Source organism: Podarcis bocagei (genome assembly GCF_964188305.1).
Source record: "Podarcis bocagei genome assembly, chromosome: 11".
Taxonomy (NCBI): Eukaryota; Metazoa; Chordata; class Lepidosauria; order Squamata; family Lacertidae; genus Podarcis; species Podarcis bocagei.
This window is the reverse complement of record NC_138136.1, coordinates 26,322,933-26,339,971: the sequence shown is the minus strand read 5'-3', so window position 1 is coordinate 26,339,971 and position 17,039 is coordinate 26,322,933. Positions and strand designations below refer to the sequence as shown.

Genomic DNA, 17,039 nt, shown 5'->3' with positions numbered 1-17,039 from the left:
ATATTGACTCAAGGAAGCAGGTGCATGACTATAAATATGAACAGCAAGAGTATCAGTGATTCATCACTTCCTGTGAAAGACTGCAATGCTACTGATACCTTTGTTGCAGAACCTTCCATTAATATGTTTATGGAAGGATTTAAAATGCAATCTGTGAGCAACCAGGAAACAATGGCAGCAAAAGAACTTTAGAAAGATTTCACTATTTTAGCTAACATCAGTGTTTAACAATGGAGAAATTAGTGATGCTTTTTTTAAAAAAAATGCATTGCAACTAAATGAAACAGAAACAAAAACTAGGAGTTCCTGTAGCTACTATCAAACATACAGTGGTACCCCGCAAGACGAATGCCTCGCAAGACGGAAAACCCGCAAGACGAAAGGGTTTTCTGTTTTGGAGGCGCTTCGCAAGACGAATTTCCCTATGGGCTTGCATCGCAAGACGAAAGCCCATAGGGAAATGCTGGAGGTCGGGAGCAAAGACTTTCGCCCACAGCCGGCCTTCAGAAGAGGACCTCTTCTGAAGGCCGGCGGGGGGCAAAAGTCTTTGCTCCCCCCGCCTGCCTTCCCCCCCCCCGCCTGCCCCGGGCGATCTTAAAATGCTGGCGGGCGGGAGCGAAGCGTTCGCTGCCGACCCCCAGCATTTTAAAATCTCCAAGGGACAGCAGAGAAGTCTCTGTCCCGGGGAGATTTTAAAATGCTGGGGGTCGGGAGCGAAGCATTAGCTGCCGACCCCCAGCATTTTAAAATCTCCCCCTGTCCCGGGAAGGTTTTAAAATGCTGGGGGTCAGGAGCGAAGCGTTAGCTGCCGACCCCCAGCATTTTAAAATCTCCCCGTGTCCCGGGGAGGTTTTAAAATGCTGGGGGTCGGGAGCGAAGCGCTGCCGAACCCCAGCATTTTAAAATCTCCCCGTGTCCCGGGAAGGTTTTAAAATGCTGGGGGTCGGCAGCGCTTCGCTCCCGACCCCCAGCATTTTAAAACGCTGTTCCGAAGGGGGGGCGGGGACACCTGCCCCAGCCGCCCCACTTCGGAAAGCTGTTCCGAAGTTGGGCGGGGGGGCGGGGACACCTGCCCCAGCCGCCTCACTTCGGAAAGCTGTTCCAAAGTGGGGCGGGGGGGGCGGGAACACCTTCTGAAGGCGGGCAGGGGGCGAAAGTCTTTGTCCCCCCTGCCTGCCTTCCCAGGGGCTTTTAAATCGCCCCGGACAGCGGAGAAGTCCTCCGCTGTCCGGGGCGATTTTAAAATGCCGCCCGACAGCATTTTAAGATCGCACCGGACAGCGGAGAAGTCCTCCGCTGTCCCAGGGTTTTTTAAAATGCTGGGGGTGGGAAGAAAAGCCCTTGTCCCCCCCCCAGCCTTCAGAAGAGGTCCGGGGACAGACTGTCCCCGGACCTGGTCTGAAGGCGGTTTCCCTAGGAACGCATTAATTGATTTTCAATGCATTCCTATGGGAAACCGTGCATCGCAAGACGAAAAAATCGCAAGACGAAGAGACTTGCGGAACGAATTAATTTCGTCTTGCGAGGCACCACTGTAGTTAGAAAAAGGATAAGGGTTCTATGTTGCTGCTTCTCTCCAGAGCAGAAAATTTCAGTACATTTTAGATATTGGAGGGTTGGAGGCATATATATATTTTAAGTGCACTTCTGCAAGAACTCCTAATCAGGCGAAATAAGCAAAGCAAAGGGATGGAGAAGAAAAGCTGGATGATGTGAAGTCATCTTGAAAGAGTGTTAAGGTGGAATATGAAGAAGGTGGCAGACATTCAAACTACATAAACTGTGGGTGCTATGGAGATTGCAGGTTGCACCACAGCCTTTAGGGGGTGGGGGAGAAATACACAATGGCTGATTCCCCATCTCTGTATACTTATATACCATTCTCTTGACCTATCTCCAATGTTAGGCAAAACACACGAGTTACTTTGTAGGTATCAGGTAAGTGGGTATTTATAAGTTACCCACGGTCAGAGAAGAAGACTTTCCCATTATGATAGAGCCCTCTCCCCTAAAAAAAGTATAAGTACTTGTACAATGTTGTAACTTGTGCATAGATCTGTATCAGAGAACATTATACAGAGATGCGCTTTTTGGAAGCATCTGTCTGGCCAATGTAACATACTGTACTTTTTGCTCTATAAGACTCACTTTTTCCCTCCTAAAAAGTATGGGGAAATGTGCGTGCGTCTTATGGAGCGAATGCAGGCTGCACAGCTATCCCAGAAGCCAGAACAGCAAGGGGGATCGCTGCTTTTGCTGCGCAGCGATCCCTCTTGTTGTTCTGGCTTCTGAGATTCAGAATATTTTTTTCCTTGTTTTCCTCCTCCAAAAACCAGGTGCGTCTTATGGTCTGGTGCGTCTTTTAAGCCACAGCTCATAGAACCACTTTCCACCCTCCAACACTTTCCCTGCTTTTCTTCATATATATATATATATATATATATATATATATATATATATGTGTGTGTGTGTGTGTGTGTGTGTGTGTGTGTGTGTGTGTGTGTGTGTGAAGAAAAGCAGGGAAAGTGTTGGAGGGTGGAAAGTGGTTCTATGAGCTGTGGCTTAAAAGACGCACCAGACCATAAGACGCACCTGGTTTTTGGAGGAGGAAAACAAGGAAAAAAATATTCTGAATATATATATATAATTGCACAAATTTGCCTCTATACCATTCTTCAGAAGCAGAGAGCTCTTTTCAAGGTTTTCTGTGTCCAGCTATTTCATGAGTTACACTTTTCCAGCATACCCTCCCGGGTTTTGTTCTTCCATACAAAGCCTGTGGTATATATGCGCGTATTGCTGTGTTAAAAGTGATGAGGTTAACTAAAAACAGACACTAAACCCATTTGCTATTTTACTGGTCTTAGCCTTACCAAGGAATACTTATGGGCCAGACCAATACAGAACTTAAACTTCAAAGTTTCAAGTGTCCAGGCACTGACCCTTAGGATACAAACGGACACTTTATTTCACAGTTCATGCATGCAGCAAATCATAAAATGTGTCATCTCTTAAGTTTTGAAGCAGGCCATGAAAAAAACAACAGTTATCATGAGAGATCAAGAAATGGCTGCAAAAAAGATATGAATTCAGCTGTGTCCAGGGCAGTTGTTTATCAGCTCCATCTGGTATGCAGGCTGAGACCCTACAGACTGTCTCGCCATAGTGGTGCATGCTCTGGTTATCTCCCGCTTGGACTACTGCAATGCGCTCTATGTGGGGCTACCTTTGAAGGTAACCCGGAAACTACAACTAATCCAGAATGCGACAGCTCGACTGGTGACAGGGAGCGGCCGCCGAGACCATATAACACCGGTCTTGAAAGACCTACACTGGCTCCCAGTACGTTTCCAAGCACAATTCAGAGTGTTGCTGCTGACCTTTAAAGCCCTAAACAGCCTTGGTCCGGTATACCTGAAGGAGCGTTTTCACCTCCATCATTCTGCCCGGACACTGAGGTCCAGCGCCAAGGGCCTTCTGGCGGTTCCCTCGCTACGAGAAGCCAAGTTACAGGGAACCAGGCAGAGGGCCTTCTCGGTAGTGGCAACTGCCCTGTGGAACGCCCTCCCACCAGATGTCAAAGAGAAAAATAACTACCAAACTTTTAGAAGACATCTGAAGGCAGCCCTGTTTTTAGGGATGCTTTTAATGTTTAATAGGTTATTGTATTTTAGTGTTCTGTTGGAAGCTGCCCAGAGTGGCTGGGGAAACCCAGCCAGATGAGCGGGGTATAAATAACAAATTATTATTATTACCCTACAGATAAGGAACCCAGGACTCTCCATTCATTGTTGGACTACAACTCCCATGACTGCTGACTATTAAGCTATGCTATATGAGGCTGATGGGCTCCAACAACATCTGGAGGGCCACAGGTTCTACATCTCTGAGCTAACCTTACTAGGACTTTAAGTGCATGCTGCTTGCCTAATGTATAGATCAGGCTTCCTCAACCTTGGCCCTCCAGATGTTTTGAGACGGCAATTCCCAGCATCCCTGACCACTGGTCCTGCTAGCTAGGGATCATGGGAGTTGTAGGCCAAAAACATCTGGAGGGCCAAGGTTGAGGAAGCCTGGTATATATCTTGTTGTTAATCTGGATTTTGAAAAAGAGGAAATATATTTCTTTCCCACTGACACACAATAGCCAGTGGTATCTGGGACCCTGATACCATGAGCCAACTGCAGTAGGGTCTTCTGCAATATAAAAAGTAAGCTACTAAAATCCATCAAAATTTTATTTTGCATTTATATTTTGAGGTTTCATTAATGTCACTTGAGAGTCCCCACTTTCGCAAGCATGCAGTATGTAAATCTACAGGCATGAGGCCACTCATTCTGTGCAGAAACAAATTTAGGAAAGTGAATTTTATCTTTTTACAGTACCTATTTATGGACAGTGTGTTGCTTTGCTAAAAACAGTGGCAGTGGTTTCAGCATGCTGCAATTGATTAGTTTGAGGAAGAAAGAACAAAGCGGGGGAAAGAACTCACATTCTCAGTTTTGAGTTGCATGAAGGATGCTAAACATAGTTCTCAGATTGTTTCATCTGTTGAAGCCAGTAGTTTGTAAGGGCATGAAAAAAATAAGCAAAAGGGATATATTTAAATGTCAGGGGGAAAGAGAATATAAGGTAGCCAGTTTCACCCGTGTTTCACCCAAGTCTCTTGAGAGTAAAAGCCTCTCCAGTCCTGCCATCTGGTCTTTAGGCAAGATTAAAAACCTGCCTGGTAAACAAGAAATTTTCAGACTATATGAAGAACAGGCTGAACGACTGTTTTCTTTTTTTAACGAAAATGAACATTTTTAAAATAGTTGTCACTCGTTTCAGTCTCTCATTGTTGATCTGCAAAATCTCATCGCTTTTGGAGGGCCAAAAACACGTTCACTCATTCTTATTTTTTATAGTGACTTTTTCAGTTTTGGATATAAAAGAGTCTTTGGGGACCTGCATGGCCTTTCGTGTGACAGCTTCAAAGGCCAGTTTTTCCATGTGAATAACAGGTAGCAAGAATAACACGGCATAAAATAATGATTGTCATCCTTGATCTATACATCTACCTTCTGAAATTACTCTAATGCTTTCTGTAGGAGAGACTGGAGTGTTTGCTTCAACAAGCAGATGTGGCCTAGACACTTTATTCCTGGTTGTTGTTTTTTAACTCTACAATCCAGTTCTTCAAATCTACATACACATTATCTTTCGATCTGCTTTGCTATGTAAAGATTATACAGATAACACTTATATGCCCATGAGACCACCAGCTGGAGAGCTAAAGATCTGCTGCATGGAAAATATACACCCACAAAATATAAATGTAAGATGTTGGGGTATAATCTGCAACAGGTATTGTGGAAATTGCAGAGGTACTGGGAATCAGAATAGTGCATGATTTAGTACAGCAGAGGGGAACTTAAGGCCTGCGGGCCAAATTCTGCCTGCCATGCCACCCCATTCTCCCCCAATAGTACATTCTCCTCCATTGAAGAGCCATGAAACTTCAGAACCATGGGCAGCAGCTGCTATGACATTTCTGACCAGCCGCTTACAATCAGTACAGGGGATTGTCGCTTTGTCTCCTTGGTGTTACATTGAATTCTAGGTATGTTTAGTGAAAGTAAAAATGTAAGCATACTTATTAAATATGACCTAGTTCAACAGTGGCAGGACATGGATGGCGCTGTGGTCTAAACCATTGAGCCTAGGGCTTGCCAATTGGAAGATTGGTGGTTCAAATCCCCGCGATGGGGTGAGCTCCCGTTGCTCGGTCCCAGCTCCTACCCGCCTAGCAGTTCGAAATCACATCGAAGTGCAAGTACCTTCCAGCGGGAAGGTAAACGGCGTTTCCGTGTGCTGCTCTGGTTCACCAGAAGCGGCTTAGTCATGCTGGCCACATGACCCGGAAGCTGTCTGCGGACAAACGCTGGCTTCCTCGGCCTATAGAGTGAGATGAGCACCGCAACTCTGAGTCATCCACGACTGGACCTAATGGTCAGGGGTACCTTTACCTTTTACTAGTTCAATAGTATTTTGTGAAGCAGGGATAAACTACTTGCTTGGAATTACATAACCAACAAGTTACCATCTTTTTGCATGCATGCTTGTTCTTGAGTGATATTTAGACACGGACATAATGGGCTATATTCAACACTGCGTGAGCACACAACAGAACTTTCCTCCTTCTCCTTGCATCCCCCTTAATCTGCTCCCTCACAGATATTGAGGATCTGAGGTGTGGTGGTGTCTGCAATCAAGAGGAAAAGGAAATTCCTCTGTACGAGTGAAAATCTGTTGTGCAGGCAGAGCACCAGCGTTGGTTGCAACCAAATATGCTGAAGACCAATTTCCTTTATTCAGAAGTTATCTGCTACTTCCTGAATCTTGGCTAAGTATGGCTATTTTATGGGCCTTCCTCCTGAGTCAAGAAAGCTTAAGCCCATCTAGACATTATACTTGGCCATGTAGCAGACACCAAGACTATCTCGAATAATACTAGCAAGTTTCTCCCACCATGTAGAATGCAATGGCATCATTAGCTAGCACAACAATGCCACTCCATAAAAAATAAAAAACACTGACCACACATCACTCTAGAGAATGAAAAAATATGGCTTCTTCTGAGGTACACAGGCCACTTAAGGAATCAGGTTTATTAAACTCTGCCTGTGTAATAGTGGGCAGGAAATTTGATGGAGTGGAGAAAGAGAGGGAGAAAGAAAGTATATCCAAACGGAATCTACATCTCTGACTTCATCTCTGTGTTATTTCACATTCTTATTCTACATTCCTGTCTACTTACATACAGGTTTATTTGTCCTCCCTTACAGCTTTTCACATATGCCTGATTCAATTCTTACATTGGAGCCAGAAGAACAACAGAAAGTCAGTAGCTGATTTTTGCTCACACTAGCAAGGATGCTCTAATCAATTGAACAAATGTTTGATTGCCATTTCTGGTGGGGGAGTGCAACATTCTTATCATTTTATTCATATAATTCATCAATAAAGTCAGTTGTGACCTATCTGATCAATTTAATGGTAGGTATTTCAGCTTAACTATCTAGCCAGTTCTTGACTGAATCTCTTGCAATAGAGCATGTAGGGAAAGCATGAACTAGAACCATGCCATTTACAGATGCACAGAGACTTAGCAATAAATTTTCTTATCTTTTGTAATACAGACTGCTTCCAGAGAATTGCCCTAGGAACAGTACAGGAGTATTTTTATGCTATCTTACAGAAGAGCAAGATCTATCAAGTCTAGCCCCTTTAAAAATAGAAATCCAGATTCATTTAATAGAATATAATGAATGCATACATTGCTGATTTCAAATACTTCGCACACAGCATCCTTGAATATCCTATACTATGCATTCATCTTGCTTTAGCAGATTCACTGCTGGATAAATTGGAATTACTCTGCAGATATTAAAAGTTTATACATCCCTGGATTCCAACATGCCAGCTATAGCAGTTAACTTGACTAACACACTGAGAGACTTGTATCCAGTGTATTGAATGTGATATTATTTTCAAAATTGAATCCCAAGACAGCTGCCTGCATTATACTTTTCAGACAAGCAATGACTCCTGTGAGTCTGTCCCCTTTCTGAACACATGCAAATAAGAAGAGCATTCCCAGATTCTGGCTAGCAGGAATGGGTCTGCATTGGTCACAAATGAAAGAAGAGTAAATCACAGGGCATTCCGTGTCCAAATAGAGCAATATGAGAACCTAAGTTAGGAGAACAGGTGGTGGCACTAATAAAAGACCCAGGCCTCAAACATGCTTTTCCATGGATAGGCAAACTAAGGCCCAGGGGCTGGATCTGGCCCAATCGCCTTCTAAATCCAGCCTATGGAACGATCCGGGAATCAGCGTGTTTTTACATGAGTAGAATGTGTCCTTTTATTTAAAATGCATCTCTGGGTTATTTGTGGGGCATACGAATTCGCTCATCCCCCCCAAAAAAAACCCCATAGTCTGGCCCCCACAAGGTCTAAGGGACAGTGGACTGGCCCCCTACTGAATAAGTTTGCTGACCCCTGTGCTATTCTAATATAAGCTCAAAAAATCTACTGTATATGCTTGTGAAACACCCTAGATGGAGTTGATGGATGAATAGCACATGTCTTGGAGTTATTTAATGTTTGTTTCACTTACTGTTTCTTTTAATGTATACACAGAAAAAGCAAGTACCTTTTAACTTCTTTTTATCTTACATGCTTTAAGGTCTAAAACTCTTAAAAGGTATCAGGTGCACCCGTCTTAACAAATGATTGTAGACTAAGGAGTGTCTTGTAGGGTTCTGGGTGTGCATTCTTGATCTTTTTAAAGTCCCTTAATCAAGGACAGCATTCCGCAATTATGAAAAGAAAGATGCAGTAATATTTTGAGATATCATTCCATCTCTCACTGCACTTAGTCCTGGATGTACTTATCAGTGATGAGAGGGGGCAGAGGTTCAATCCATCAGCACTTTCAACAGTGAAATCCTATGCATTATTTCAGTAACGCCAAGCTAAAATAGCATGGGGCATATTTCAAGAAAATGTTTACTTCCTATGAAACATACAGCCTTTTGTGAAAGCACGGGTACTGTTCCGGGCAGAGGGGACAAGACATCCAATATGGCATGTGTCACCATGGCCAAGGCAATCTGGCTGTTCTCCCCTTGCCCCAGCCAAGTCACATGTAGATGACTAACTGGGGCAGAATGTACAGGGCGATGAACCAGCAGTATATTAGGGCAACAATAACAGTAAATAGGTGTCAAAAATGTGCAAAGAGCAAGTTTTGAATTTTTCACAGACATCTTCATTCTATAGTCTAAAGCAACAACATTCACATCAAAAACCAAACCTCACAAAAATGAGGCACAGCAATAATTCACACTGATTTCAATAGTGTTTACTTACTTACATGGTAAGTACTTAGGTCATAGCTGTCAACTTTTCCCTTTTCCTGTGAGAAATCCTATTTGGAATAAGGGAATTTCCCTTAAAAAAAGGGAAATGTTGACAGCTATGACTTAGGTATACAAACTCGGAAGTAAGTCCCACTGAACTCGAGCCTTCACAATACTGAACTTGCTTAGGACTGCAGACTTAGGCCCACTGATTTCAATACAAGAGCTGAGAAAATGTTATTCTGACAGATGGAAGTGGCAGGATCATGTCCGTTCTATTAGGCATGGAAAACTGTGACTTGCTAAAAGCATAGTGGGCATAAACCATATTCCACTCAAGCCAACAGCAAGACTCAGATTGATTTTTAATGGTTCTGGATGGCACCCAATGCCTCGTATTTTCAACTAAAACTTGTTTTACATTCGTACGTGACAGTCTATTAAACAGTGCCCACAACTCCTTTCAATTTCTCGCTGACCTTTGACAAAGTAGAACACTTTGTTTTGGACAAACAAACTAATTATTTAAACTAAAATATGTGAATACATTTGCAGATGCAGCCAGAATATATTTTCGGTGCAGCATACAAGGGTTTAGATGTGTGACTTCCAATTCCCTTAATGGGAGCTATCTGGCTAATCCTCAATGCATTTCACATAAATTGTACCCCATACAGTGCATATATAATAAGTAAAGGTGGTGATTTTCTGCTATGACTATTGGCAGGAAGGAGAAAATGAAAACATTTTCATTTTGCAGAGCCAGCTTGCTATTGGAATAGTGATTTTTGCCTGCATAAAGAGCAAAACCAGAACCTACAAAACAATATTACAAATCTCACTGCGGTCTCCAACAGTGCAAATTCTCATTTGCAATATAAAAGACGGACCTGTTCTTTTTATTGTGAAATATATTTAACTCTGGGCACCACACAGTGAAAGTTATCATTTAGCAATTCCAAATAATTGTTCCAAGTTAAAACATTTGTGTTCATTACTGCTGAAGTAAAAGACAACCTGTCAAGTGAGAGATGAATGCTCACCTTATAACAAACTCGTGGTTGTCAATCTCTTTTCCACAGCCACTATCAAGGAGAATACCAGAATTTCCTACAACAGCACATGACTTAAATCGGCGGTTCTTCATCGGTGAAACTTCAGGAAGAAGACTGTGTAAATCCTGAGAAATATTTAGTGTGCGGCGTCTGTCTAGCACGTAATGGATTACATCTCCTGGCTTGAAGCTGCTTTTGACTACTGAGACATCTCTTTCTGCATCCAAGAAACGAAGAATGTTCTTCCTGTATTGAAAAGAAGAATGCAAATTTATGATACCTCTGCAAAATATACAGTGGTACCTCAGTTTCCGAGCATCTTGGAAGCCAATGTTTCAGCTTTGAACACCAAAAACCTGGAACTAATTGGTTCTGTTTTTGAACGCTTTTCAGAAGTCAAACAGCTTCTGCTGAGTTCCTCCCCCCCCCCAATTTTCTCCACTGAAATTGCAGACCACCCATTGTGCCTTGGTTTTCGAACGTTTTGGAAGTCGAACAGTATTCCAGAATGGATTACATTCGAAAACCAAGGTACCACTGTATTCCAAAAGAGTAGCCTGTTGCTTGGAGCAAAATTGCAGCATAATCTTGCATGGACTTTTAGAAAGGTTTACATGCAACATTGAACCATGGCTTGGTACTGATATCCAAGGCGAGTGCCACAATCGAAGATTTCCAATTTGAAAGAAATGAAATGTTTTGCTAAAACCAGGAAGGAATCACCATACGGAAATCAGGAGGTAGGGGCAGCAATGAGAATCCTTGATTGTTGATTCATATGAAATGAAACCAATCCATGATTTGGCATTCCAACCTCCCTTTCATAGGTACACTTCATCCATCTGATCACACTAATTCTGGCCTCCTCAAAGTTAGCCTTCAATGTGCAACAGCACTTTCCCTTTTCCCTTTTCACCTGGCACATCTTAAAAACAAAACAAAGCATGAAAACTGTGGGTTTCATTAAACTGTGATGAGACTGCATTTGTAAACCTATGATTTAAAAGCCACGACTTGATTTTAAAATGTCAAAGCTCAGTTTCCATTGATCCATCTTTACTGATTTTTTATACAAAAAATATTTATTATTATTTTTAAAATCAAAACAGCAATCAACAGTTCTAGAGCAAGAATCAGGTTCAATAATATTGATGAGAAAATAAATGTAACTCGTAGAACCCAGGCTCAAAACCAGCATGTTTATGGTTTCTAATCACATAAGGCACAATAAAAAAGTCAGCAGCAACATGGTCATTGATTTTAGCAGGGTTATAATATTCTAAATTATAGGCTCGTATGAAATTCTCATCTTATTAAGTAATTGTGCAAAGAAAGAGATAGGTGAATTTAATTCTGGTCTGGCCACTTCCACATTTCTACCCATTTCCTAATCAATCTGCAATTTTTAAAAAGTCCTCTCAAAGTACATATAAAATGTTCATGCTCTCTCAAGTTCTCTCTCAAAATGTGTCTGATATTATGATACATTGCAACATTTTGAGAAACACAAAATCCCAGGGAAAACGAAATCTCAATATGTGCATTAGTTCCAGAGGTGCAGATTAGTTCATATTGCATAGCAATTTGCAACGAGTGCACTGTTTATGGACACAAGGCATGGATACATGCTGGTCGCATTTAAGCTAATTCTGCACATTAGCACTGACCCCTAAACCAGCAGTTCCCAAACTGTGGGCCCTGGACCACCAGAGGTCCCTGAGTCCCACTGAGGTGGCCGTGACATTTCTGTGGATTTGGGGTTGAAGACAGGAGATGGTACAGCCATTGTATTAAATATTCAGCCGCTCTGGGAAGATGAGAAAGATTCTTCCCTTCTGCCCCGAGCTAACTGCACAATTTCTTCTGCTACAATACACACAAACTATCCACAACAGTGGTGCAGCATTGGTGGGGGCACAGGGGAGGTTACCCCCGGTGCAAAATTGTCAGACACACCCAGTGATGCCTCAGTAATACAGCTGTGTGCTTCCATTGCTGGGCTCCGTTGAGAAACGGTTTCTCCATGTGAACCAGGAAGTGACCTCTCAAGACAATGGAATGGCTCTTCTTATCTCTGCAGCTGAGATCTCCTGGGTGACGCAGACACAATGCGAAGGTGTGCGCAGGTGTGCTCCATCCGTTTCCCTCCCTCCCCCCTTTCTGTGCGGCCCCGGAACGTGGCAACCCACAGTATGCCACTGCTCAGAGCAACCAGGGTCTCTGAAAGAGAAATGCCTTTTTGAATACCTTTTGATATTCCAGACATCTATAAATTAAAGACCAGCCTGAGATTTCTGTGAGAACGGGCTGGTGAGTCCCTTTTTAGGAAACAGACAGAGTGCCCCAGGAGACTGTCTCTCACACACATTATCTCTTCAAACAAAGTACACATCCTGCCCACCTGATAAATGTCCCATCAAGTAGAGATACTTAAGGAACATCTATGTCTTAGCACTGTTATTCCTTTCTTCTCCTTTGGCACCTTAGTAATTAACATCCTACTTAGAAGACAGCTTCACAGCTAACTTCAGCAGTGGCTTATCCTTTACCTTTAAGTTTGTCCCCATAACTCCAGATTGGCCTACAGACCGAACAGAAAATTCCGCACTCTAAAACATCCTTTTGAAAAAGAGGTGCTTATCCCATGAAGGGGGTGAAAAACCACTCATTCGGTAAAAAGGATGGGACCTATGAACTCATGACAAGAGACTAAAGATTATCAATTATTACTAATGAATTTTACTTTCACAAAGGTTTTTGAAATGGAAGCATTTCTATGATATGACATAGTAGTGGGACATTTCCCGCAGAACGACACTGAAAGTAACATTGAGTTTTTCATAGCTCAACTTTCCAAATAAATGAGGCCAATAAACAGTTATGTAGACATGGAGGGGTGTGTGGCTTCCAATGTATTGCAGAACTAGCTATATGTAGCCTCTCTGCCAGCTGGACAGAAGATGTGGGTATTTCCCACCATCGGGACACCCCCCCCACACCATCCTGCATCTCTGTTGCTCGCCCCCTCCCTACTACCCCTTCCTCACCCACCTGCTCTCCTCCTCCTTCCCTTCCCCTCTCTTAGGGTTGCCATATTGACAGACTTATCCTTCGCGCAGAGGCTTCTGCTTGCTGGTGCCTCGCTGAGCAGGCTCTACTATGGGCTCCACCTCTCCCTTTCAGGCCTCCGGCCTCCCTCCAAATAGCCGCCAGCAAGTCGTATCCAGGAGTAGGCCCACCGGCGGCCCCCAAAGGCTGCTCAAGCCACGTCAGAGGGGTCACGGCCAGCAGCTGCACTGGCAGCTGCAATGGCGGCTGCGGTAGCTGTGTCATCTCCACGGTCTCTCCAGTCCTGCCTGGGCCTTCCCCAGGCAGCTCCACAGCGGAAAGGAAGAGGCAGCTCCACCGCGGAGCCACTCAGCGGCCCAGAGTTACCCCTGGCACCAGTAAGTGGTAGCCTCGCACAAACAGGGTCCGGCAAACAGCGCAGCCAGGAGCGGGCACTGGAAAGGGGTGGTGGCAGCGGTGGAGCTCCAAATCCCGCTGCAGTGCTTCTGCTTCCAGGGCACAGCCGTGGTGCAGAAAGGCGGTGGAGAGTGGCTGGCTCTGAAGAGTGCCTGCCCTCTCCCATCCTTCGGTGGCATGTGTCTGCCCCCCCCAATAACCCAGACATTTCATTTAAAAAATAAACATCTGCCCAGGTGGGCATGCTGGCCCCCCCAAAACCAGGACATGTCTGGGGGAACCCAGACATATGGCAACCCTAATAAAGAGCGCCTGGTTCTCAGACAACAAGTTTGTTCCCTTGAAGTCAGGGTAGCTGAATAGGAGAAGCTGAGAGAGGCAGATAGGTTGGTGAATGATGTCTTTAGAAACATGACAGCAGTGTTCACCTCCCATAGTAACAGTTCCTTTGCTGTCATGAAGAATCAGGCCACATTCACACCGTGATGCTACTTTAAACAGATCCCCCCAAGAATTCTAGGAGCTGTTGCTTGTTAAGAGTGCTGAGAGTTGTTAGGAGACCCCCATTCCCCTCAGAAAGTTACACTTTCCACAGTTCCCTGGGAAGAGGGGTTGACTGTTAAACCACTCTGGGAACTGTGGTTCTGTCAGGGCAATTGGTGTCTCCTAACAACTCTCCTAACTATTCCAGTGGCTCTACAAACTTCCTAAGTGTGTTTGTTCATTCTGGGAAAGAGGGAAATGGCATCGTAATATCATACAAGCCACAGTCAAAGCTTCAAGTCACAAAGAGATTTCTGATACTTGGTTTTACAACAATGAGGATGCTACACTTACTTTTTAAGCCTAAGGGAACTGAGCCATGATTTTTGGAACTTACATTTCAGTAAAATAGAAGAGGAAAAACATTCTTTAGGATATTGGTGTAGATTTGAAGCCGTGCTGGAGAAGAGAATATCTCACAACTGAGCTTGTGTGACAACATAGTAATGAAGCAGAATGGGATATATTAAGATGCAAAGTGCCTAGAACATCAGATAAATGATAAGTCAAGGCAAAGGTTCCCTTTCCTTGATTTTTGCTTTTCTGAAACCTAAAGACTATATTTTTTTATCATATTTTTAATCTTGTACACAGATGGGTTTAAAAGCTGCTCATGCCTAATATGCCAAGAACATCAAATATTGGAGAAAACACATTAAGAAGGAAATGAACTGATCTAAATGCACTAAAGACCTGAAATAGGACAATACATGAGATAGCAAGAGAACTGTGTAGGATTGCCAACTCCTGACTTATAAACTTCCTTATAAAGCAAGGCTTGGGAACCTATGGCTCTCCAGATACTGTTCAACTCCAACTGCTGTCAGCCCCAGTCAGAGCGCATGAGAGTAGGAGTCCATGCTATAAAGGGTCAGGCATACTAAACTGAGTTGCTCTAAACTGAGTCAGGCCAAGCACAGTATTGCCCTAAGCAATCCTTGTGGGAATGATGGGCCAACAGTCTGCCTTGCCAGTTGGCAGGGCTGGGTGATATATTGATAGACTGTCCCAAAGAGGTTTGAAGTCCATATCGTGACATTGGTTTCATAATTTTTGATCTGGCAATATATCGCGAATCATGGTGTGTGTGTGTGCATGTGATGCAAAAAACTACAAAGCCAGTCAATGCTTCTTTCAATTTCTGCAGCTCCTGTTAACTCTGCCGGGTGAATTCTCCCCTGCTTCATGCAAGGGGCAGCAAATCACAAGAGCAGGCACTGGCAAAAATCACCAATGCCTCTACATAAAGGTAAAGGGACCCCTGACCATTAGGTCCAGTCACGGACAACTCTGGCGTTGTGGCGCTCATCTCACTTTATTGGCCAAGGGAGCCAGCGTACAGCTTCCGGGTCATGTGGCCAGCATGACTAAGCCGCTTTTGGCGAACCAGAGCAGCACACGGAAACACCGTTTACCTTCCTGCCGGGGCAGTACCTATTTATCTACTTGCACTTCGTGCTTTCGAACTGCTAGGTTGGCAGAAGCAGGGACCAAGCAGTGGGAGCTCACTCTGTCGCGGGGATTCGAACCGCCAACCTTCTGATCGGCAAGTCCTAGGCTCTGTGGTTTAACCCACAGCGCTACCCATGTCCCTAATGCCTCTACATAGCTCCATCCTTATTTTAGACATTGTGATATATCTACTGGTATATCCCGATGCTTAGCTGGTGATGTATCACAGTGTTGAAAATCAGATATCAGTCCTATCAGTAAGATGGACCATTGATCTCATCTAACAAAATAACCCATATTTTCTTAGAGAAGAAGATCATAGGAAGCTGCTTTAAACTAAGTAAAGACCACCAATCTCACAACCCTATCTGGAGATGCCTAGGACTGAACCCAGGACCACAACACACAAGTTTTAACACCAATCCATGGCTTCTCCCCAACTCTAAGGGAGCTCCCGGGCTTCTTCTGACACTGAAACACTGTTGAACACCCCTGATTCATAGTTACACAGAAGCCTTAGATCTGTGGCTTTTTGAAGGAGGAAATGAGGCCTATTGATACAGCAGAACACCTGCGCAGCATCAAAGATAAGTTTCAGAGAAAACCTTATCTCTAGATCAAGTTATGAACAGAGCACAGGCCTTTTTGCTCTGCAAGCTGAAGCACACAGCACAGCTTCTCAAAAGGCTCACAGAAGGCAATGACTTTTTGATCTTTTAATCTTGAGAGCTGCTGCAGCATGGTGGATATGAGTGGGAGCTAGGAAATCCCCACAGTTCACCTCAGATTCAAGCTTGCTTGTGGTTTTGGGCAAGGCACAGTTCCTTCAGCCTACCGTCTGCAAGATGGTGATGGTGATAAGCATGCTGCCCTGTCTTATGGGGATGCTTTAAAGATTTCCAAGGTCATGCATTTGAAATGTTCAACAGAAGTACCAAGTGGCTGCAGCCAGTGGCGTAGCGTGGGGGGTGCAGGGGGGGCCGGCCGCACCGGGCGCAACATTTGGGGGGGCGCTCACACTTGCAGCTCTCTGCCCCTACCTGGCTCCACGGGTCAGGGGGCGCAAATTACTTGCCTTGCCCCGAGTGCTGACAACCCACGCTACACCACTGGCTGCAGCTAATCAGCCGGACCCACAGTGCAGGCAGCCTTACACCCTGATTGACTTGCAACCCAGACCTCTCGTGGGATGTAAAGTTTAATTCCCTTGTCTGGGTAGCATTTGGGCCTTGACACCCATATAGAAGTTATACTGGTATGACCAGAAGGTGCTGAGTATCCCCACACTGCTAAGTACATTTGTACCTTGGTTTTCAAACAGCTTAGCTCTTGAACGTTTTGGTTCCCAAACGCTGCAAACCCTGAAGTGACTGTTACGGTTTGCAAACTATTTTTGGAAGCCGAACATCTGATGGGGCTTCCACAGCTTCTGATTGGCTACAGGAGCTTCCTGCAGCCAATCAGAAGCTGCCCAAATGTTTTGGAAGTTGAACGGACTTCCAGAACGGATTCCTTTCGACTTCCAAGGTACGACTGTAGGGCCTTCCCCTGGCATTTGCAAATGAAATGCAAACAACTGTGGGGAAAGGGAGGGGTTGCACGTGCATCTGCACT

At 44.2% G+C, this 17,039-nt stretch overlaps 1 protein-coding gene across 1 annotated transcript in view; it reads right to left on the bottom strand.

Moving 5' to 3' along the window:
- The window catches only part of ST8SIA4 (ST8 alpha-N-acetyl-neuraminide alpha-2,8-sialyltransferase 4), a 92,347-nt gene that overhangs the window by 52,690 nt on the left and 22,618 nt on the right, over positions 1–17,039 (bottom strand). The window contains exon 3 of the mRNA XM_081212433.1: positions 9,954–10,211. Within this exon, the coding sequence (XP_081068559.1) occupies positions 9,954–10,211 (258 nt within the window). The remainder of the gene's footprint in view (positions 1–9,953; positions 10,212–17,039) is intronic.